General features: G+C 46.8%; 1 protein-coding gene across 1 annotated transcript in view; it reads left to right on the top strand.

Moving 5' to 3' along the window:
* The window catches only part of LOC122365624 (organic cation transporter protein-like), a 29971-nt gene that overhangs the window by 1414 nt on the left and 3688 nt on the right, over positions 1 to 24869 (top strand). Inside the window, exons 2-7 of the mRNA XM_043336997.1 lie at positions 15658 to 15749; positions 15976 to 16124; positions 16499 to 16708; positions 22229 to 22332; positions 23728 to 23882; positions 24305 to 24473. Coding sequence (XP_043192932.1) covers positions 15658 to 15749; positions 15976 to 16124; positions 16499 to 16708; positions 22229 to 22332; positions 23728 to 23882; positions 24305 to 24473 — 879 coding nt within the window. The remainder of the gene's footprint in view (positions 1 to 15657; positions 15750 to 15975; positions 16125 to 16498; positions 16709 to 22228; positions 22333 to 23727; positions 23883 to 24304; positions 24474 to 24869) is intronic.

Genomic DNA, 24869 nt, shown 5'->3' with positions numbered 1-24869 from the left:
GAAATAACTCCAAATCGTCCAAAGCATATTCAATTATTCAAGTAAGGTGTTCCGATATTCACAACTTATTTCGTATTGCACGTGCACCCAGGAAAAAAATAGCTATTTAGAGTCGATAATGAGTACCTACGTACTGTTCAACTTGCGCCGGCTTTTATTCGAAACGTAATGCATTCGAAGCAGATTAGACGCTAACAGGCATGCAGCAAAAGTGAAAGCATCGGGCATGCGCAAAGGAAATCCGAGTTGAGCTTAAAGTAAAAGTAACTTAAAAGATTTGATAAATGTGCTTACTACTTCGGGCCTTGCATAGCATACAACTGAAACGAACCTAATAAATTTCCTTAACCCGCGCCGGGCCGGTGCTCTGAGATTCCGCGCCGGGCCGGGGGTGTCTGAACACCCCCCACCCCTTCTAACTCGGCTCATGGGCCACGTAGCTACGCGCGGTAAGCGACAATCGAAAGAACGTCCAAAATAAGGACGAAAACACTCGGTCATTTTTCGGGTCAGGTCAAAGGTCAGGTCACCAGAGGTCACCAAAGGTAAAATGTTGACTATTTCAACATTTTGGAAACTGCCAACGGCTATCTCGGGAACCGATAGAGCTACAGCGCTGCGGAAAAGCGCATTCGATAGCCCTTTTACAGACCTTTCTGAATAATGCTCTCAGATTTGACCTCAGGTCAACGGTTTAGCCTCCAGAGGGCAAAAACTTCAAAAATAGCCGTTTTTACGAAATACGTTTTTTCGGCAATTACTTTTGACTCAAAAGAGCCATGATATTACTTTTGCCAGCATCGTGTTCCTCTCGTCGAGACGCGTCGAATGTACTGTAATTTGACCTTGAAAGGTCAACTTGAAAATTTGACCTCAGATCAAGGTCATGACCTGACCGGAAAACGTCATGTTGCATATTAGTCGATCTGCAACGTCGAGCCGAACACTTCTAAGGCGTTTTCAGCGCTCTAGACTTTTAGATTCCGTTCGTGACCTGAGATGACCTCGGGGACATAACGAGGGGTCACAGTTGCCATTTTACGGTTCAGTGTGTCAATTTTACCAACATCTCGATGTTTGAGCTTGTCTAGAATAGCGTTCGTTCAAAACAGACGCTTTCAATTTTCTGCCAGATTAACCCTCGCCCATGTAGGGGGGGTTGGTGCAACCCCCCCCCCCCCCTGAGGTTTTTCGGAAATGGTGTAAAAACGGCGGCGCGCAGCGCCGCCAAATTTTGGGTACCTTATGGGGCAAACCTTGCGCATCTTTTGATAAAAAAAATTGACCGGGTCATGTCAGGTCACGGAGTTATGACGTCACAAAGGGAACAGACTCCGGCCGGATTTTCACAAACTGAGTGCCAACGCCCGAGGTTTCCTGCCGGTGGTACGGACATCGGTTGATGGATCGTGATGAAACTTCCCATGCATGTTGGGGCAAGTATTGGCTATCATATGGTATAAGAAACTTGACCGGGTCAGGTCAGGTCACGGAGCTATGACGTCACAAGAGGAACAGCGTCCGGTATTATTTTTGAAAAGCGCCCGAACCACTATTTTGCTAATTCTTGTCACCTCAATGGGAATATGCAGCAATATTAGCTTCTATAGGGAGCAAATGGACCTCCCAAATCCAAAAATACAATCAGATTTCAAAAATTTAAATTCTGATTTTTCGAATTTCTGCCGCCGACTGTGACCTTGCCGACTTCCGGCGCTCCCAACGCGCCATTTTTAGAGCTAGGGAAACGAAATACATACCAAACGATAGAGAATTGATCAAGGAACACGATAGTGAAGGTTTCAAGTCGATATCGCCCACCGTTTTGCCGCAATCGCCGCGGAAAGTTGAAAAAAGTCTATTTTTCCGAAAATTTGACCTTTGACCGGTCAAAAGTAGGTCAAATGTTGACCTAGGACCAAAAAATATACCACCAATCGCGAGATCTCGGCGAGAGCAATCCGATGGTCTTTTCCGCTAAGCTCTACGACGCTCCGTTTTCAAACGCCAAGGGGGGGGAGTCGCACCAACCCCCCCCCCCCTGCATGGGCGAAGGTGGCAGATCGCCGTTTACGGGCGAGGGTTAAAAATCTGGGGGTATCTGCGGGTTAACGTAGATAATGTTGCTTTAATCAATCGCTGAAAGTTTCAAGGCAATCGATCAGTCGGTGTAGCTATGACGAGCATTCTTATTTTTTCTGAGGTGAGATCATTTGGCGTGACCTGGTGACCTGACCTAAGGCGACCTGGGTCTGAAATTTTCACAACATGTGCGGAAAAGATGCACGAACAGGTGTGCCAAAAACGGCGGCGCTCCGCGTCGCCGTTTTTTTAGATATCTGCGAAAAACCGCAGGGGTGTTAAAACACCCCCGGCCCGGCGCGGGTTAATCTTTTTTGACCTGACATTGACCTGACCTCCAGCACAAAGTGACTTAAACCGTTCCTGATGGTCTTATAACCAACACCATTGAGTTGGGAATGGAAATTAGCCATAAAACATGCATCGCACAGCCCTAGCAAAGTTGGGTTCATGTGCTGACCCTTGGTGACCTGACCTGTGACCTGGCCTGGTATTATCAGTGGCCTCTAATAGCAGCATATGAACTAGGCAACTGACGCCCTATCGCTGATTTTCGTTAAAATGCGTTTTACTCGATGTTATAGCGCATTCCCTGCAGAAGCCCCGTGAACGGTAAAACATGTTATCTTTGACCTGACCTGTGACGTCATTTGTGACACCGAGGTCAATGAAATTGGATTTTCCTCAACAAACTTGACAGGGCTAGCGAACGCCGTTTGAACTTTGCGCATCCGTCCAGTAGGTAGTTTCTGAGATACGTGGGGGAGGGGCAAAAAATAGCCCACCCCCAGGCCGTGAAATAAACAGACCCCACCAGGGCGCGGGTTAAGGCCAAGGCCAGGTTACCCCAAGTCACGGGTCGGAAATCTTATACCATGCATCGGTCACGTGACACATGATGGTCCATTTAGTTAGACCATAGATTTCGAAATCAGTGTCGTTTGTGTCATTCGAGGTCATTTTCAGCTGAATATAGCTGATGTCAGGTCACTTTCAGTTAAAAAGGTCAACTTTACGAGTTGACAATTTTCAACAAAGAGGATGTCTATCGGATGTAATTTAAGGTGCGTAACACAATGGTGCTATTTATGTTGATGCATAACGTAAAAACGTACTTAAAAATTGACTTCAAATCTTTATTATGGAAGAATTTTGACTATATGTTGCGTATAACTTAGCTATTTTTGACGATTTCGGGCTAGAACTTTCCAGAGTATATCATCGGTATGTGTCCTATCACAAATATTCCGTTTTTTAAGTCAAAAAGTTGCAGAAAAAGCAAAAAAAATAAATTTTGAGATTTATTTTATATTTATGTTAAAATTGTCAGCATTTTGAAAATCTGAGATCGCAATTCGATAGCCCTGTGTATTCTGAGTCATCTCATGCAAGGAAGTTGGATCTAGCTTAACAACTGAGCTCTTGAGAGCGATTGCCGTAGCTCAATGTTTTGCATCAAAATCTGCCGAACATGACGTCACCCTGACGTCATTTCCGGCCGGCCTATGGTAGCTTCGAAGTTTTATTTTTACAAAAAATGTCAAATTGATGCAGCCGTAAATACTCAACGTTTCTCGTCGATACGTTAAGCGGTTTAGAAGTTATTGCAGAAAAACGAGAGGGGGCTATAAATAGCCCCCCAGTGAGCCACGGGTTAATTGCACGTAAATATTATACTGTTGCAAGAGAGGGACTGGGCGGTTACCTATCCCCCAAGGTGACTCACTGCATTGAACTGAACCGAACCCGCGGTCAACAGTGAACTGCGGGCCAACGTATGTGATGGCCCGAGAGAGACAGACTGGTGGAGCAGTGATGACCCACTAAGGTGTGAGGTATTTGGGTATGAAGCGCTTTGGGTGCGCAGAAACATACCCACAGTCACATCTAGACTTGCGAAATACTTGAGCAATATTGAATATCTTCATGAGCCTTGCTGGTAATGATATTCAGTAGAGGTGTTGTAAGCTTGCTAGCAGCACTCATCGCTGCAGTTATTGTGGGTAGAGCTTAGTCTCCTAAGCTCTATGTCAACCTTTATGTCACGTCGCGTTAATTTCCTCGTTTTGGTCATGAATAAGGCAGTTAACATTAAGGTCAACCAAAACAACTATTTACCTACTTAACAATCTCAAGTAAAAAGACCGTCTAGGACGCAGCGACTTGCTTTTTTCAGCTTTTTTTTTGCTGCAGATTTACAATACACGGTCTTCCGCAGCCGATTAGTGAAGCAGACAAGATGTGATACTTCTAAGTAACTAATTCAAAAGTGGAAGCAACGAAACAATTCAAACCTGCTCAATGACCAAAGGTGTCGTCAGTCGTGCCTTGAAAACTTTGACAATCGTGTGTACTCGAACTGAACGAATAAAATGTGCCCGCACGTTTGCACGTCTCATCACAGTTAAACCATTCACGTGCACGGGGCACGCATCCTGTGTCTGCACACGAGCACTCCCGATGTGTGCCGCTGCCGGGACGCACTTTATGCCGCCTCAGGTCACCCCTCTGAGGTAGTGAGCTCGGACCAGACTCCGGGCATTTTCCGTCGACACGGCGCTCGGATAGGTTCTGTGATCTCAGAGAGTGGTGACATGGTTCGCGCGTCAGGAGGCAGCAGCTCGTTCAGGCACAATGACAGCATGCTGTTCCGACACTTCTACCCCGGATATAGGTGAGCGAAATGTCTTTAGACTTGTGTTTCACGATAAACTTGAAACCAGAAAATGAGACTTTGTTCGGTAGAAAAACAGCACTCTGAAAAAGTTACAGCCTGCCCTTGCGTTACGCCCTTGCATTATCGTCTCACACTAAGGAAGTGCGTTTATCGCGCACATTTATCTGAAGGCCGTGGAAGCGCGGCGTCACATCAACTGTCTGTTTCAAAACAACTAGCCGTGTAGGCAGGACTATAGTGGCATCCTATGATCCTTCTTGATTATCTCTCTCGTCTCGTCTCTCTCTCTCTCTCTCTCTCTCTCTCTCTCTCTCTCTCTCTCTCTCTCTCTCTCTCTCTCTCTCTCTCTCTCTCTCTCTCTCTCTCTCTCTCTCTCTCTCTCTCTCTCTCTCTCTCTCTCCCACTCTTCCTTTCTCTAACCCACTCTCCTTCGCTCTATTTTTCTTTGCATCCCTTCAACTCCTTTCATTCTCCTCTCTCTCTCTCTCTCTCTCTCTCTCTCTCTCTCTCTCTCTCTCTCTCTCTCTCTCTCCCCCTCTCTCTCTCTCTTTTTCTTTCTCTCTCTCCTTCCTCTTTCTGGTGTCTTTTTCTGTCTGCTTACGTCTGCTTTTGTATATCCCCGTATCCGTTTTTCTCTCGTCTCTCCCTCCTCGCCTCTCACTCCCTTTCTCTTTCTTTAATCTCTCTCTCTCTCACTCTCTCTCTCTCTCTCTCACTCTCACTCTCACTCTCACTCCCTCTCTCTCTCTCTCTCTCCCTCTCTCTCTCTCTCTCACTCTCCTTTTCTCTAGCACACCCTCCTTCGCTCTTTTTCTTTGCATCCCTTTCACCTCTTCTCATTCTCCTCTCTCCTTATTATCTCTCTCCTCTCTCCATAGTCCCTCCTCTCTCTCTCTCTCTCTCTCTCTCTCTCTCCCTCTCCCTTTCACTCTCTCCTTCTCTTGTCTCACCTGACCAGCCTCTATCAGTGTCCATCCCAGCCGAATCATATGACCTTGATGCCGCGGTCAGTCAGTCCTCTGTCACCGCACTTCACGGGTCGGACTCCGCGCACGCCGCTGATTCGAGTCATAAATTTATGCATAGGATGCTCTCCGTGAATCTGAGGTCTCGATGGACCAGCCTACCTCGCAGTCGCATGTGGGTCGGCTTGGTACGCGGAGGCTTTCATTTGGAATCGAAGGTCGACGTTTGGACTGATCCGTTTGTAGTAAAATCAGTCGCAAACTTGCCTTGGCAATCCTCACCCAGGCGTCAAAACTAAAGCCGTGGAAACACTCATGCAAGAATGATTGATCGGAACATGAAGGCTATTGCTGCAATCGCAGAAGGTTGGTCGGCTGGATGGTGCAGGTATTTTTGTTCTGAACAGGCGATCTGCACGAGAAGGGCGGCAGATGGAAGGATGTAGGCCTCGATGGCATACTAACGTCACCTTGCAGCGCAGCCGCGAGGTCGGACTCGGGCGCGCGCCGGCGCGAGAGCTTTCCCTTCGACCTTGTTTTCGGGTGTGCGCTGAATGATAACACGTATGTACTTACGGGCTAAAGTGATACCTGGTGCAGAGGAAAGTGACGGGTTTTACGCTACCTACTATGCATTTCAGACCCCATGAGACCCTACTTTTCGGCGATAATTTCTTCAATTTTTGTCCAATTAGCTTGAAATTTTGGCAAACGATATTTCAGCTCAAGCGCCAATTTTTGTCAATATGGTCTCTTAACAAAATATCAAAATTTAGAGCACTTGTCGTTGGCTCGTAATGTTAATCGGTTTTTGCACCCGGATAGAGGCCGCTCGCTACCGCACCGGATTGGATAGGAGCGCTGGCCAATCACGTTGCGCCGGGCCCAACTAAACTCCGCCCACTGGCCGTGACCGGGATGGGTCTATGCCGCTTCAGTCGGTGTCAGCACCGCGGAGAGGTCGGAGCGGGACCACATACTGGAGACAAGTGAAGCTGGCAAAGTTGTTTCGGGACGAAAGCCAAAAAAATTATCCGTTTGAGGGCATTTGGTATCCTCTTCACCTTATTTTGGTATTTAAGCGTCGAACCAGCTCAGAATATTCAGAATGATCAGAATCAAGGTAGGATCTATTGGAACGGAACCGGCCGTAGAAGGAAAGATGGATAGACTCTTGGACTCTGAACATTTATTTAAGCCGGAGTTGCACCTATCTCATCGTCAGGTTGGGTCAGGTCACTACCCGATTACCTAAGATCATGTGTAAGCCTGTGCTTAACCCAAAAATATTGATATATTTGGCAGTGCCAATAAAGGTTTCTTAGGAAGGCGCAGAAAACAACAAAGTAGGATGAAGAGTCTCGGGCACGGCCGATTGCCTGGGGCATCGCTCCAGCGAAACGACCGTATTCGTGATTCGTGAAGCGGTGCGGGGCGCCGGGTGGGGCAGAAGCGTAATGTGTCGTATGGTAGAAATGGCCTTTATCGCGGTGTCATGTGTGTGATATATTGTTAAGACGTGCACAAAAAGAAATAGCAATGTGGCAGGCGGACGTTGGGCACTACACGAGAAAGATCATCAATAAACTCGTATATTTTTTGTAAAACTTAAGTAACAGTAGGTATGTCCTCAATGGTGAGGAAACTATCTCTAGGCTTTTACTTTTCATGTTTGCATTTCAACACACAAGCTCTGGGGGCGAGGTTAGTCTGGCGACCTCCTCAACCTAAGTCGATGATCAAATGGATTAGTCCTGAAGGTGTTCAATGCTTAGTTGCTCCGGGATGATATAAATCGATCACGCCGGCATACATTCCTAATCAAATTTCATATATCAAACACATAAATTGCAGCATGTTAATGGTGATTCTGTTTTGCAATTTTGACGTAGTCTGACGCGATACATAATCTTACGCAATCATTTTAAATCAACAGCGTCTTTTATGCGCGTTTTTCACAAGCCCCGAATCTTGTGTGGAAATATATATTTTTTTGTGACTGAACAAGGTGTACGTACATTTGTGATAGATACAATTAGTCGAGGGCTTCAGCTGGTGCGTTACTTATGCGCGCTATTTAGCTCATTCGATGAAATTACGGCTGCAACGACAACTGCACGGCAGCTACGGTCCATGCGAGCCGCCCCGGTGCGACAGCTACTGCCCCGCCCGCTCCACGCAATCGACTGACCGGCCAAGGTCACTACCCCGTCCGCCGGGAGGGCGGAGCTTAATGGTCACGTGTTTGTGACGTCACACCTACGCACGGATAGCCTCTACTCCACTGACGGATTTACGGAGCCGATTTTAACATTACGAGGCAACGACAAGTACCCTAAAATTTGATATTTTGTTAAGAGACCATATTGGCGAAAATTGGCGCTTGAGCTGAAATGTGCATTGTGAAAATTTGAAGCAAATTGGACAAATATTGAACAAATTATCGCCAAAATTAGGGTCTCATGGGGTCTGAAATGCATAGTAGTGCCTTCTGCTTTAAAGTAGTAAAACTAAGCAATTTAATTGTATATGTCTATTGATATTATTTGTTTTAGTTAGAAACGAATTAAGTTTCAACGCAAATCGAACAGCAATCGCAGCTATGAAGCCTTGGTTATGCTCAGTTTGCTCACCGGCGTAGGTACTCAGTTGGTGCCGTGCGACAGGCGGAGAGGCGTAAAAAGCACCTGGCGGGGTCACGGGCCAGGGGGCACACTCTCACAGCGGCGGCAGAGTTGTCAGTGGAGCGGCTCGGACCGACCACCCTGTAATTCACCCCACGGTACTGTTTCCGCCCCGCTCTGGTCCGCGCTGAAGGACGGCGTTCGGAGGAAGTCGGGGCTGGTCAGTGAATAACGGACGTGAGGTTTGGAGCTGGACTGATGATTAGTTAGAAATTGTCGGTGGTAAATGGTGGATCTGCCTCATTTAATAGGACGTTATTATTGGAACTTTCCAATGCGATATAATTACCTACTTCTTCTAGCAGCGTACGTCAATTTTTCAGACTCGAATCAAACCTGAAAAGGGACTCGAAGGCTGCGGTGAGTGTGGCGCAAAACATGTCGGATAAAACATCTTGTTTCTAGTGGTATTGTTCAAAGACTAAAAAAAAACAAGCTACTTTCCCCGTCAACTCATCGCCGAAGCCTTTGTATCCGCTTTGTTTACTGGACCTCATCATGGCTCCGAGGACAGAGACTACAAAACCACATCTGCATACACGGGTGGAGAATGTTTGAAAAAGTTACCCCGGCCGGCGACCGAAAGTCAGAAAGACAATGATGCTCAAATATTTGTCAACGGTTATAAAAAAAACCCTATTCTGTGGCAAAGAATAATGGATGTCTGCCGTTTGTACGTTTTTAGGGAAAACTGCTGCACGCACTTGCGGAAGATTTCGTAATTGTAACAACAATTTTGCAACACGCCTTAAAATTTCGGACGCATGTCACCTAGTGCTAGGTCAGGTCATCAGGTCAAGCTTGCTGGATGATCGTGCTAAAAATGCCATCATGCCCATGGCAAAGCTTATTCCGTGGAAGTTGCAACCTTCCCACACAAAACAAAATGTCAAATTTGACCGTTTTGACCCTCTTATTGATTTGAGCTCGCACCTGAAATATTATTCGCGACCGAGCCTTTAACGAGTAATCGAATGTTTTGTTTGCAGTGTTTAAGCTCTGTTATGTTCATGAACTGTGAGAAAAGTTGTCGGAGAACGCTAAAATCAGAGAAATTTGGCTTTTGATGATCTATGGTGATTTTATTATTGAGCTTGCCTAAAACATGACCAGATTTTTCTGGTCACGTTTGTCGCTCTTTCAAACGTCGTTCCGCTTCTCGCCTCGTAGCCCAGTAGCCGAGTTAGAAGGAGCGTGAAAAGCCCACCACTCGACTCAACGTGTTACGATAAGGCCACCACCCTGGCGCGGGTTAAGTTGGGGGAGCCTTGAGCCCCAGCAGCTCGTCCTTCTATCTCACTGATATTACCCTCGTCCTGTCTTGTGATGTTATTACAGTGCCATCTTACGATAACGGCCCTTAACCCTCGCCGGCACAGGCCATTTTTCGTCCTTCGACGGCACAAGGGGGGGGGGGGGGGTTGGTACGACCCCCCTCGCCTTTGGCCCCTGATCGAGCTAGAGCTTCGCGGAAAAAACGAGCGTGTTGCCCGTCACGAGAGGAAGCCAATGATACCCAATTTTAAGGTCCTGGGTCATCGGGTGACCTTCCAGGTCAGGTCAATGACCCGAAAACCGGGAAAATCGGGACCTGTTAGAAAGTCGTAAAGTGTGGCTGCTATGTGGTTTTCCGGGGTGCTGATTACGAATATCGTGTTAGTTTTGATCAGAGACGATGTCTTTAAGCATTTAGACCAGGTCGGGTCAGGTCAGGTCAGGTCAACCGGTAGGGGCTGTGACGGGTATTCGTAATACGTGTCGATCGCCTCTAACAGCTTCGTAACATGTTACGAAGGCACCAAAACTACTTCGTAAATGTTCAAATGGTTGCTAAATTCGAATTCAGCTCCAAAAACTAGCCTAGAAACATGTAAAACTCGAAAAAGTGAACCGAGGTCACCCGAGGTCACCAAAGGTCAATGACCTGACCTGACCTTCGGGTGACCTTGACACCCACCCTTATGTATGGGAGCAACATCAAATCACATGTTTGAACGTTTGAAACCACGAAAAGCTTGCAAACGCGCGGCTAATGCGAGCCGACATACGCCGAATCGCGATTCCGGCCAAACATGGTCTCGGAAAAGAGGTCACAGGTCAAAGGTCATTTGGGTCAGGGTCATGAAATTTTCAGGGTAGGTGTAAAATTGATCAATGCGAGGGTACTGAAAGTTTCGTCGCGATCGGCCGCTGTTTACGCGAGTTATTCGCCAAAAACCTTAGGGGGGGGTTGCATCAACCACCCCCCTCCTGTGCCGGCGAGGGTTAAATATGATTTACTTCTGTTTGATGAAACATGTCGGGCTCCGCGATGAAAAGACTTCAAAACATAGAAGCTCCAATATGAAAATAAGTAAATTTTCAAGAACTTTTCAAGGTAGATAAGAATAATGAGAGACGCTTTTATATATGGCAGTTTTTTTCGTATGGAGACAGCTTTTAGGATTTACAAAAGTGGAAAAAGTTACCCCGGCCGCGCCGGGGTCGGCTGAAAGTTACCCCGGCAACGGCCGGGGTGGCCGGGGCAGGTTCTCCACCCATGTCTGCATAGTCCAGCTCTACGGATGAATACCCATCCACTTGTGTTTGTCGCCGATGCCGTGTATTTTCGCTCGTCATTTTCACGCGCAGGGATGAGTGCGCACCTTTGGTAGCACGTCCACCGGTGCCGGCCGTCTGTGCCATCGCCGACCGCGTCAGCAGCACTGAATGGCCCGTGTCGGGTTAGATGACTGGGCAGAGCAGCGTCCGGGTTTCTCCGACGGTGGGGATGGGGAGAGGGGAGGGTTTTGAGCGGTCGGCTCGAGACACCGTTTTAGGTGCGTTTTGTTTATACTGTCTTCAAAAAAGTTAACACTTGATAGTCCCAAGTTTGCATTTCGCGCTCATTCATTCCTGTTTTACAGCCCAGCAAAAACGTTGAAAATTCGCAATGTGCCAATTATTGATCAAAATTAAAATGCAATCAGTGACGAAATCACCGTTTACATTTCATTCTCATCAACAAAAGTGTATGTCCAATGTCCATTGCTTTTACAACTAACTGGACAATGCGCTCAAGCAATGTGAATCCTCACTGCCTCTCCTTCACAATTCATCGCTTCCAGCATCTCAGTTTAAAAAATCCTTTAAGTGCGCAATCCGCAGCAGTTCACAACAGCTAACAGAAGCACAAAGCTTAACCACATATGACAGCCTTTTTCCTGTGATGTTCATAGTGGACTTCTTGTGGAATAATAACGCAAGGCTGTTTAAAGTCTTGCGTTGTTATTGTTTTAGTGAAACGGAAGTTTGGTGCATTACGTACCATGAACCGAATAATGACTCTAACTGGCTGCTTAAATCTATAACTAAGCTTTCTACGTTCTCTCGCTTGAGAAATAAAGGCATCACATGAGAAGAGACGCATTAATCATCACGTCTTTGTTGGATCAAACAAACTGCAAATGTTTGGTAGTTTCGGTCCCGAGCACCCCACTGAGGAAGGACCCTTGTCGCATGGATCACTGAGCAATGAGCATCAACAAGAACCCAATAACCCAAATGATGTAAAACTGTCCAAAACATTACGCCAAACTCGATAGATACGTTTATTTCCACTGAAGGAAAAGGGCTCCCGATTCCAAATAAAATGGTCATCACAAACTCATGACTGATGACCTACCGTATTGGTTTTCAATTCAACCTATAGTGGATCATCATAGGCACATCCATCCTTATTCCATGAGCTTGTATTGTATAATGTATATGGTATACCTACTCGGTCATCAGTTTTATACGAGCACCGAAGAAAGGAAACATTACCTTATGGTTACGTGTATAACTCATATCTGCACTGAACACCTTTCGTGTGATCGTTTTTCGCAACATGCTATAATAATGTGAACAATTGACTGTGACCGGTTTTACTGAGTAAAACAGCCGCCAAAATCAGTAGGTAAACTAAATGAATACCCACTCGGCCCCCACGGGCGCTGGGTCAAGCCTCACCCATGACCTGCGACAAAACACTTGTGAGCCAAGTGTGTAGAAAATCGATGTCATTCCGTTTATCTAATCGATGCTGTACAACTGGCAACCATCTGCATCGGAAGTATCAATAACAAGCTTTTCGTGCATGTGTTATTTGCGTGCGATTTAGTTGGTTTTACAATTCATACAGCGACCACAGTTAGTCAGTTGAGGGACTGCATTTATCCCACTCATCAACATTTATTTTTGTTTTTTGCTTTGAACAACATTGAAGTTTAAAGTTGCTGAGATTTGTCTTATCGTTTTTCTTCGTTCGTAGTTTTTATGTTACATGCTGTTGTTCCGGAATTTGGTCACCTGCAGTCGAGTGGGACCGACGCGACGTGAGCAAATGCACCCCACCACTCCGTGCACGGGGCACGTGCTCTGACGTGGCGCCCCGTGACGCGTCGCACCGCCGTGTCGCCGAGTCCGTGTCACGTCGGCTGAGGAGTGTCACTCCCCCCGTGGTGTGTGTATGCGCTGACCGACTGACAGTGGGTCCGTGAGAGCGGTCAGGACTGGTTAAACAGCACAAACAGTGCAGACGACCCGGGTCGCCACGGGCACGGGTTAGTGAACTCACGACGGGAGAAGTGAAACCGTGAAACGGGATATGAGGATCAGAAATTAGTTTTTCACTTTACCGTGCACAGTAGGTAGGGATGGTCATCTGTCATGTCAGCTGTGCATATGATAATTCAGGCAGGGATTCGGAGAAACTGAGATGAGAGGTACAGCGGGTTGCATTGATAACATCCGAGAGAAGTGAGTTCAGCGAAAGTTGTCTTTGACACAGCACTGCTAAAGCTTTGCGATTTTTACCGATCTCACAGATTGTGCTATATAGTGGGTCAGTTGGTCCGAATACCAGGCCCACGGAAACCTACACCGGTGGCCGGTCAGCTCAGGGGTCACGAGAAGTCGACAGGCGTGTTTGGGGCGCCGATCAGAGGCGGCCTATGTTTGATCGGGTCGACTGTTTTGATCGTGTCGACAGTGGAACACCAGCGAAAACACCGCTCTCCTTTGGCTCCGCCGACCCCGAGCATACGACACATACAGGGGCACGAATCACGTGATAAGGCCAGCGAGGCTTCTCCTCCTAGCAAATAAACGAATGAAAGTTTTCAAAAATGGTACGTCATTTTTGTTCACTCTCTAGACATAGTGACCGATATCATTGTCGACTTGGACAATTCGCTTGGCATGACGTTACACACGTTTCATTCTGGCGGAAATGGGCAAAATGGTTACAAGTGTAAGATTATTTGTAATATTATTAGGACGTGTAAGCACGTGTAATGTGTATTTATTCAAGAGACTTAGCCCTATTCCTGGCGGGCTCCGCCGGGACAAGAAACTGGCGGGGGGGCCGATTCGGCCCCCCTTCAGATCTCAAAAACTACACATCGCAGCGACAAACGGTAAACGGCATCGGATACGCACGGTCAAGATCTACAATTTTTACAAAGGTCATTTTCAGGTCAGGTCAAAGATGACGTCACAGGGGTCGAAAAAGTCAAAATGGCGGCGCTAGATATGGAGAGAGTTTTTCTCGAATAACTTTCGAATTAGCCAAGATAGGAACAAACTAAGGGCATTATCGTGATCCTCTCGTCAATCCGCATCGAATGATATATATGTTGACCTCGAAAGGTCAAGGTCAAAGGTTGACCTCAGGGCACGTGACCTCGAGGTCATCATGTATATCATTCGATGCGTCTTGACGAGCTGAACACAATGAGACCATCCACGCGTCTGTATCTTGTTCCTGTACGGAGTTATTGGCCAAAAACCTTTGGTGACCTTTGATGACGTCACATGACCTCACAGCTGCCCAACAGCAAAACAGACCTCAAGGTAGTGAAGGTTGATCGTATATGAAGTCATGTATGGTATATGGGGCCATTCCGACCCGTTTTAGTGGTAAAAACAGGGAGTTGATTTTTCCCCCATTGACTTACAATGGGGAGGTCGCGAAACTGACCTGACCTTAGGTCACCGATATCAAAATTCCGAGATATACAAATTGCACATACTGGTATCCTAACTAAAGCTTGAAGAGAAGAAATTGATCGGTCAAAAACTCTAGCTCTGGCGTGATTGCAAACTTTTCTGAGGTAGGGTCACCAAACCGCCTCTGGTGACCTGACCTGAGGTCAGATCAACTCAAAATTTTCAGACATGTTGCGTAGAAGCCTTTTAGGAAAAGTCAGAAAATTTGAGCTTCCTAGCTCAACGCGTTTGGGAGAAATAACCAAAAAACCTCAGGGGGGGCTCCTGAGCCCCCCCGCCAGGAATAGGGTTAATCTGAATAGTACAAAGTGAAGTGACTACTTTCTGAGCCGAGAAGCGCGGGTTAAAGTTCACTGAAAAGTACACACACATACACAACGCCCAATGCTTCAGACAAATCAGGACAGGGGAAGTACGAAGTTCCAAAAGTAGCCAAGTGATATTTGTGCAAACAAATGCACGCACCTTACATAAGCTAGTGTGAACCAGGACCGTCCAACACAGGAGTGTTTGTGGCACTCACGGAGGGTGAATCGCACGTACCGCCGACCTTCAACTCACGGCCATTGTGGCCTGCTGAATACGCTGTGCAGCGCGACTCGAGCCTCACCACCATGACGGCAGAACAGGGACGGGTGTGACTACAAGGACTCAGCGCTATCGAGTCAAAGAACGGGAAGCCGACACTGCGTGGTCGCTCCGAGTGATGGCACAGAGAGGTGACTCTTGATTTGGGAATTGGGAACGATTAAAAAAAAACGTTCGATAAAGTTTATATTCATGCATAGTGATTGAACACTATAATATGCACAAGGTAATGTGATGATTGGAAACTGTGCAGTGATAGTTCGTTTTGAACTGTCAGAAATTTTGGTCCCCTTCCCCGTGTTGAAAGTTGACTGTACCTATAGATAAATCATAAATGAGCAAGGAAAGGGAAATTGCCATTAATCATTGCAATTAGCAAAGAAGTTTCAGCCTATACTGAATGCAACATGATTATTTGTAATTCGCATTGTTGCAATAAATGGAAAACGTTTTCAGGTTCATTTTTGTACAGTCAACTTCTGAAGGCGTTCCTCAATGCAAAGATATTGAAAATGAACACTGATTAATTATGGGAGCATTTCTTACTTCTTCCAAATTTAACTTAACATCGAGAGAAATGCCGTTTTCGTTTTAATGCGATTTTTTAAATGTGCCGATTATTTTGTTTCAGGGAGCCTTTGAAGGCCGAAGACAGCCTGCTCACAGTCATCGGAAACAAGGGAAGATGGCAGCTGTTGACTTTTCTCGTGCTCTCTCTGCTGGGTGAGTTACCGAGACATCCACACAGCTCTCTGTTTGGAGCTGTTTCTCGATGATCGTTCAGGTTGAGTTAATTGCTCAATAAGGCATTCATTTTCAGATTCTGCAGTGTTTACGAATTGGTGAATAAGATAAGCGAAAACTGAGACGCAAGCGGCTTGCAATCATTATTCTCACATGAAATGAATGAGCAACTGTCTCTTCTGACCGGTGGCCACCCGCCCCACAGGCATCCCGGCCGCGTGGAACATGCTGGCCATCACTTTCTTGGCGCCCACCGGAGTGGACCACTGGTGTGCCCCGCCCCCGGCGTTCGCCGACTGGTCCCCCGAACAGTGGAAACTGTACGCCATCCCCACCACAAAGGCGTATGATGGGGTGAGTGAGACGGCATGCTGAACTCGGGAGTTGATAGGGAGTAAAGGTAGTGGTATAGGTTTTTATTACTCCTTCAGTGGTAGAAAATATGACGATTCGTTCGTTAGTTATGTTTAGTTACTTTCTATCACTAACTGTTTTATCTTTCTTTTCACAATTTACTTGGAAATTAAAGGAGACTATGTCTACATTCATGGAATAAATCGCTACATTTTCTCTTAGAAATAATCATGGTCAAGTTTCAAAAAGCTCATATTACTTGTCTTCCATTATTTTGGTATCACCGTCACCAACACTTTCTGCCGGTCAATGTCTTCGCCTAGGCGTCATCATGCACCCGCCTCTCACACCGCCCTTCCCTCCGCCGCCGGCAGAAGGTGCGGTTCGACCAGTGTCGGATGTTCAACATCAGCTACGACACGGTGCCCTCCGGCCCGGTGGTGCGGGGTCCGGCCATACCGGAGCAGGAGCTGACCGCCAGCTCGGTGATCCCCTGCCGCTCGTGGCCGGTCAGTGTCGGCAGCGGCACCAACCGCACCTACCAGTACAACGAGACGCGCTTCGTCGACTCGGCCGTCAGTGAGGTGAGGGCCAATAAGTGATTAGTGATTATAGAGGTATGTGTGCGCAATACTCATGCACCCATTCTTGATCCTCGCATACTTGCATACATACATACATACATGCATACATACATACATACATACATACATACATATTGCATATATACATACATATACATACATGACGGTGAAGTGCAAACACTCATGCACACAGGCGCGCACAAGACACAACAGAGGCAAATATATCAATTCCCGGTTATTGGTCAGCTGTGAGCAGCGAAGTCGCTGGTGGTTCCATTTCAGTTACATTAGTTCATTTCATCCATATTATTTGCGAAATCAGACTTCAGCTCCTTCCACAACGATATGTTTACCATGTTAGATGTGCAGTAGCAAGTACGTTTTGAAGCGATGAATCAAAATCTCGCTGCACGACATAAGATGTCGAAACATATCGTTTTCATAACCTGCGGACGCCTAGACACTAAGAGCGCCAGACACATGCGTCTGCAAACATTTACGCTACGTCTGACCCGCTCCAAAGTCCATCCGTTTACAACCGCGTGCTGCTTTTTTATCTATGGAGCAGTGCGTCGTCGCCAGTCCCCTGGCCTTCGCAGGAAAATTCCTACACTCATGCTGCCGTCACAACAAGTGGTTCTACAAATTACCGACTGTTTATTTTTAGGAGCCGGTTATTATAAACCAGAGCGTTTTGACATCGTTTATCCCGAGTGGCGCACGTCTTAGACATGAGTCAGTTCGTACGCGCAGTTCTGTTTCTGACGTCAGTCGTCACGCCAGGGCAGCTGTCCCTCAGATTGACGTTTATCTCTCAATGGTGTGGTTACTCATAATACGCTCATTGCGGCGGCGGTGCTTCTCCCTGCATGTTCCGTGCTCCGGCCGGCTGCCGCTGCCGCCCAAAACAACAGCCTGGAATAACTACCGGCTGGGCCCACTGTGTCAACGCACGCCGCGGGCTCACTCACACATACACACACACACACACGCTCGGAGGGGCTGGCGGGCCAAGGCCACGCGGTCGCGGCTGGCAGCTCGGCGGGCCCGGCAGCGACGCAGCCCGCTCGGAAAACCCATCGGCACCGGCTGCTGGCTGGTGCATTAGTGCGCACTCAAGGGAGCGCAGAAAGTGGAGGCACGCCCGAGGAGTGATCGGGAAAATCTGCAATGATCTTTAGAATGACGTGTTTCAACAATGCAAACTTCCGAAACTTATTACGGGAAGTAAATACGGGCACATGTACACAAGGAAAGAGAAAGAGAACGATATAGATAGAAAGACAAAGATATAGATAGAAAGAGTGAGTCAGAGTGAGAGAGAGAGGGGAGCGAGAGAGAAAGAGAGAGAGAGAGAGAGAGAGAGAGGGAGGGAGGGAGGGAGCGTTCTTCAAAGTTCTTCAAAGGCAACTTCAAAGTGCGCTTTAAAAAAAGATATTTATGTCCGTTAGCAAAGACGCCATAAGTTACTATGTAAACTGTAAAGGTCAATGTGGTTCCTACAGATTTGGCGTTTTTGGACAAGTAAATTATCAATGCTGATAATATAGCCACACCTATACCTTACAGATCGGCTGTGTATAGGAGCAGAGAAAACAGCGATATCTTCTTTGCGTTTTGTGGTGCGCAAAAGATCGTTTCCAGCTGATGTAGATTTATTTCCATAGGTATAAGCTGGCGATACGCCTAGAGGCAAAATCAAATCAAATAAGTGCGCGGAACATAACCTAGTCTTTTTCAGTTTGACCTGGTATCTTTCAATTTGACCTAGCCTGGTATATTTCAGGTTGACCTGTTGTCATTAATGGTGACCCGGTGTATTTTTGTTTCACCTACAGGGTGTCCCAAAAGTTCGTTCTCACATTATGTTTGCATGTGAAACAGAGTACATTGCGCTTTGATATGTTTATGACCCCTCAATGTGCTCCCCATTTAATAGGCAAACACATGAATACATGCAGCGGCATGCCAACCGGCATGTTTGGCTGCATAGCAGGCTTTAAGTTAACCCAGACTGACTTGACATGCGCCGTGAGCTCCTCGAGGCTGGAACAGCGCTACGCTTCGACGAGCCTCAATTTCAGCATAACCAACAAATTTTTATGAAATTTTGATCCGATGAAGTGCCTGGCATGTGATCTTGCCACAAACGCCTGTCACAGTCTCCTTGCACCGCTTTTAATTGCTTGACCTGTGCACTGATGCACTGTCTTGCCTGAAGATGGGCCTACGACCTCCCGGATGCCATTTTCTCCTCTATAAATGTGTGCATACTCGCGGTTCGAGTTCAGCTTGAGGGCTAAAAATCCTCCTAGATGTTCTTGAAAAAGCATTCTGCTTCCCAAAACTGTTTCTTGGTTGCCACTTGCAGCTTGTTCAACTCCAGAAAGCCTATAATCCCACAACACAGTGACCCTGGCCTTTTGCATAGGAGCATAACGGGACGAAACGGAGGCCTCCTCCTTCGCCCTTATGGGGTTGTTTTCGGGCTTGGACGGGTGTTTCATCTCGAATGTGGACTAGTTAGTCCAGATGACCTGGTTGATGTCATCAGCCCTCTAGTTTGGTTTAGCCTAAGGCATAACGAAACTCATGTTTGGCCATTTTAAGACGTTTTTGACTGTTTTGTGCCCTCCGGTAAGCAAAGCTTAAGTCACCTCGAGTTATGTACCCCGAAAGAACACTCTTAAACAGCTGGTAATCCATCCTGAAAAGTCTGCTTACCAACTTTCTAACCCGTTGACCTTTTTGATGGCCACTTTGGCGCCACACAGTTTTGGCCACTTGGCTCACTCCTGAGGGCTGACTGGAAAGAGGATAAACTTGCAGTGATTGACTCCCGACAAATCATCGGCGTCACTTGCTGACTGTGCGTCCAGTTAGCGATGGACATTGGCTGCAGACTGGTAGGCCTCAATCACCCTCAATCGTCGCGAATGGTCACGTGCTGACCAAATACTGAGACGTAGGGGAGAGTGGGGCAAAGCGGCCACCCTAACGCTTCTCACGATGCCAACGCTTGATTTTTAAACTTGGAAAGATTCTTTCTATACCAATGTGATCCCTATTAAGTTGCCTTTCATTTCAACTGCGTTTTATTTCCAAAGGCGTTCACATATAAAAGATATCGACAAAACTTTAAACCTATGCATATTGGCCACTTTGCCCCATACCCTGGGGCAAAGCGGCCACCGGCGTCTTCTCAAGTCCCGATATGAGAAACAACATAGTTGCCTCATGTACGACTAGGGTATTTGATGGTGACAAGGTTTAAGCGAGGATGGATGTTTACGTTATTATCTTCCACCTGTAGGTAAACAAAGAAAGGATTTTCATGAAAAAACATTTAATTGCATTATTTGGTAACTCATACAACTGAAAAGTGGCCAAGATGAATGCATGACGACACATTTGAATATAAATAATGTTTTTTATCCAGATGGAAACAACTTATGGCCAATAGGGGGGTGGCCACTTTGCCCCGGCCACTTTGCCCCGCGCATACCGTCCGAGACAAAAATATTCCAGCTTAGCTTTTAGTGGGGTAAAAAACATTAAAATTGGTAGAATGCATGTACGATAACCATGCAATGCATGGACAAGAACGCTTATAAAAAATTCCAAACGGTTATGGAATAACATAACATTTGAAAATTGTAAACATAGTTGGTAACATGGCAAGAAATGCTTTTCCGTGTTTCACAGAACAATGGTGATGGGCCTGAAACCCCGGTCTAGCTCATTCGAACGACCGTGAAGAGAAGTATAATTGGAAACCATAAATTGGAACTGACGCCAGCTACGAAGGGCTAAAACGATGGGTGGCCGCTTTGCCCCGGGTGGCCGCTTTGCCCCACTCTCCCCTACCCGTATCAGAGACCTTTATGTTGCGGCGTTAGCCGTCTCTGTAGGAAGCGGGCTCTCTAGCAAAAACTATTTTGTCTACAGAAATTAGCTACTGTGGAGCATATTCCTACTAGCCATGGCAACCACGTAAGCTCAATTACGAACCAATTTCAGCGTGCCTTTAAACAAGAGAGCCTAAAAACGTAAAATTTAGGTGAGAACGAACTTATGGGACACCCTGTATTGTGTTTCAGCTTGAGCTGGTACGAGGGGGTATCGAAAAGTTCTGATCATCACATAGAAGATATAGACCGATTTTGATGATTTTTGGTTGGTATTATATTTAGTTCTTAAGTACAATGTTCCCGCAAAGAAAATCCTGAGAAGTGGTTTTATCTTATGTAGGAGAGACTTAAAAGTAAAAAAGATGAGTATTGGGCCCATTGAGGACCGAACCGTCATCCAAGTAATGCATTTGAAACGGTATCACACTGAGAAAATACATCAAGAACGTGAAATTAGTTTATGGCGAGGAAAGCCCATCTCATGCACTTACCGAAAATGAAGAAATAATTTTCAACTTGGTTGCATGGCCCTTGCAGGGGAGTCAAGAAGTGAGTGACTACCAGTGACTGACAAGGTGGTGATTGTGAAGGAAGTGGAGGACCTCATCCTTACAGATCGTCGTGTGACCTTTCATATGATTGTGCAACAGAAAGGTTTCAATGCTGGCAGCGCCTGAAAATATTATCAGCGAAGAACTGCAGACGATAAAGGAGTCAGCCCGCTTAGAAGTTCGTGTGTCTACTTTGTTCAAGAGAAAAATGCGTCTTGGCCTTTCGAAATGAAAACTAGGCCTTTTTAGGAAATTGAAGACATCTTCGATCATTTGATGACTTGTGACGAATGCTGGATCTATGTGTATGATCCAGAGACAAAAAGATGATCAAGAAGTTTAAGCACGGCACATCTGTCCTTCTTAAAAGGCGAAGATGCAGAAGCCGATATGGAAGGTCAATGCTATCAGTGTTCTGGATCTGACGTAGGATAGTCATTACCGACTGTCTTGATGATGGTCGGATAATTATAAGCAAGCACTGCTGCACACTTTTAAAGAAGTTTTGAGATGGCCTCAAGCAGAATCGCCGCAAAAAAGCCCAAGAAAGATGTTTTATCCGCACTGACAGCGCCCCCGCCCAGTCGTCCTGAGCTGCGATTGAAGAAACAACATGATGTGGACATTAAATCCTACCGCATCTAAGAACTTCACCTGACCGGGTATTAACTGACTCTTGATTGTTACGGGAGATGAAGAATCCACAGTATGGCCGGTGATTTAAGGACAGAAATGACGTCATTGATCAGTTGGAGCAGTGATTTACGGGACAGTGCGAGGGTCCTACAATGACCGCCTGAGGCAGCTCAAGAAACGATGCAATAAGTTTGCGGTCGTGTGTGGTGACTTGTAAAAGAGCAATGAACATCATGTAAAAAAATCAAATTTCTATCGCATCTAATTCATGGTGATTATCAGAACTTTTCGATACCCCCTCGTATTTGACCTTATTATTTCAGTTTGACCCGGCAGGGTGTTTCGGTTTGACGTGGTATGTGACCTAGTTTATTTCAGCTTGACCTGCCGTTTGACCTGGTCTATGACCTGCCACATTTCAGTTTGACCTGGTGTGCGACCGGGCCGGGTACGTGGCCCACGCCCAGTCCAGTTACATGGTGGGCATTCTGCTCGGCGCCGTGCTCGGTGGCATGCTGGCCGACTGGTGAGTCAACGGCCCACTGAAAGGCCCAACCGTCCGGTAAGGGAATTCCAAATCAACACGACAGATTAGTCACAAATATATGACAGTGCAGGCCGTGGCCGTGGGGTGTATATTTAGGTATGAGTAGACATTGAGGTGCATACGGTGTCCGTTTCAAAACCAACTGGTTTGTACTTTGATACATGTTCCTGAATATCTATAGGTATTATATACATGATCGATTGCTTATGTGACCTTAGTAGAAAGCGAAACATAAACCAGCTTAGTGAGGAACTTTATGCCGGAGCGTTTTTATGCCGACCTCTGCAAACACGAAGCCTCAATGAAAGTGACATTGCTTTATCTATGCACACGTGCATTACCTCGGCTCCTATGTAATCGGGTGAGATGCATGAACGTGATAGCACCCGTTCCCAGATCACTACACCACATCGGATCCGTTCGTATTTTTAAAGAAACACTGACTCACTGCTGAATCGTCAAAATGGCCCTCAGACAGAGGCGGATTCCGTATCAGCCATACTGTGCCAGACATTCACGAGTATGATCGGACCGGGCCGTCCGGTTTCACCCATAGCGTCTATAGCTAGCTACAGCTACCGCGGCTGAGCGCTCCTGGAGGACAGGCTGGAGACATCCCCCCCCCTCATCCGCCCCCTAAAACCTGTATTTCCAGTTCCTGAGAGACCGACGAGCGCCGCCGCCGGCTGACGTATTCTAACTGTGACGTCCCGTTTCTGCGAATGTTACCATTGGCATTGCTCGGGGTTTTTGCAGGATGGGTCAGAACATTTATTCCCGGTTAGGTCTGCTACGAACTGGTAATGATTCTGCGTGACGGGCGTGGGCTGAATCATATTAGCAATGTAATGAGAAATAGGTATGACCAATGCCGGTTTGAATAGTCCGTGGAATGATAATCTGTCGAAGCGATGCAGAAATTCATATGCGCTACTCGCTATATGTAGATCACTATATGTGTTATGTTCTGTTCATAGGTATACCTATATGGTTTGGGGTGCTATGCAAATCCTGAGAAATATAGCACGTAACGCATAAGCCCTCATACGGCTTCAATAATCATCACGAATTTACCACGGACACTTTTCAACTCAGGACAAAGGTCGGGCCACTAAAGGTCATCGAAATGCCGATTCTCTTGATTTTGACGTTCTGTAACAAAGTGCTCATGACTCGTGAACTAAAAGCCCTTATATGGAATAGCATGCCGTTTAGCGTTCAATCTGCATTTTTTAACAGAACAAATACAAATGTGTATTAATTGCTCTACACTGAGCGTACACTAAGTGACTGCTCAGTTCAGTGTCTACAGCACCAATCGGAGCCGTCCTCTGACGCTGCCGTTCGTTCTCTCCTCACCTCGCGCTCTTCCAGGTTCGGCCGGCGGCGCGTCCTTCTCTATGGCACGGCGCTTTTCCTCATCTTCGGTATCGCCGCCGCCTTCTCCACCGACATCTTCACCTTCATGGTGCTGCGCTTCTTCGTGGCGCTGAACATGATGGCCCTCTTCACCACAGGCTTCGTATATGGTACGTGCAGATCCCCGGTACAAACCGGTACGATTCAGGCCAGGAGGGAGCCAGCAAACGGCGTGTGTCGAGCGAAAGATGACCTCTTGTATGCATGCTCTTTTTACACTAGTGTAGCGCAGAGACCCGTAAAAGCTAAGGGCTATGAACATGGATAAATCATTTTCATCTGTGGTGACATCGGGAATGATACTTTCTTTATCGAAACGATATAACGTGCAGCACCCACCGTCCGTCTAGGCTCGCTTTGTCATCAATGAGTGGACGGTTTTGCTCTCTGGTTTTTATATATCATTTACATTTTGAATATGCTTATTTGGGTACGTCAAGGCCCTCATTTTATATAATAGGATGAGCAAAAGTACGAATAGAGTAGACCCACCCTTGCCTCGCCGCTGACCCCGCTCCGTCCCGTGCGGCAGCTCTGGAGTCTGTGGGCGGACCGTGGCGCGCCATTCTCGGCATCTCCTACGAGTACACCTTCGCCATCGGCTTCATGTCTTTGGCCGGCATCGCCTACGTGCTGAAGCCGTGGATGCAGCTGCAGCTGTGCGTCGTCCTGCCGGCCGTCGTGTTCTTCTCCTTCTACTTGTGAGTGGGGGTGTGACTGCTGTGTGCGTCTGGTAGGTACGACTCTTCACCCGGTATGCGAGGAGGTGGGATGTGTCAGTTCATGTGTGCACCTGTTAACTACGCCTGGTAGAGGTGTCAGCTGCTGTTACTCCGTCTGCGTAAGCCGTCATCTGACAAAGGCGATCGGTTGGTAGAGTAGGTAGGTGACTCGCGAGACGGAATGATGTAGGCTTTATAAGCCTTCTTCAAGGCTTTATATCGTTATTCGTTGTTCACCTGAATACTGAATGCTTCATTGATTGTGTTCCGCGATCAAGATCTTTATAGATTAACGTGACCGATTATATTTCAGTTGGCAGCTGCCGGTTGATTTGCCCAATATGTAGGCTATGCTTCTTAGGTATTTCGTATCCA

This window comes from Amphibalanus amphitrite, unplaced genomic scaffold, assembly GCF_019059575.1.
Source record: "Amphibalanus amphitrite isolate SeventyFive unplaced genomic scaffold, NRLGWU_Aamphi_draft 000752F_arrow, whole genome shotgun sequence".
NCBI lineage: Eukaryota > Metazoa > Arthropoda > Thecostraca > Balanomorpha > Balanidae > Amphibalanus > Amphibalanus amphitrite.
This window is presented reverse-complemented; position numbering and strand designations above follow the sequence as displayed.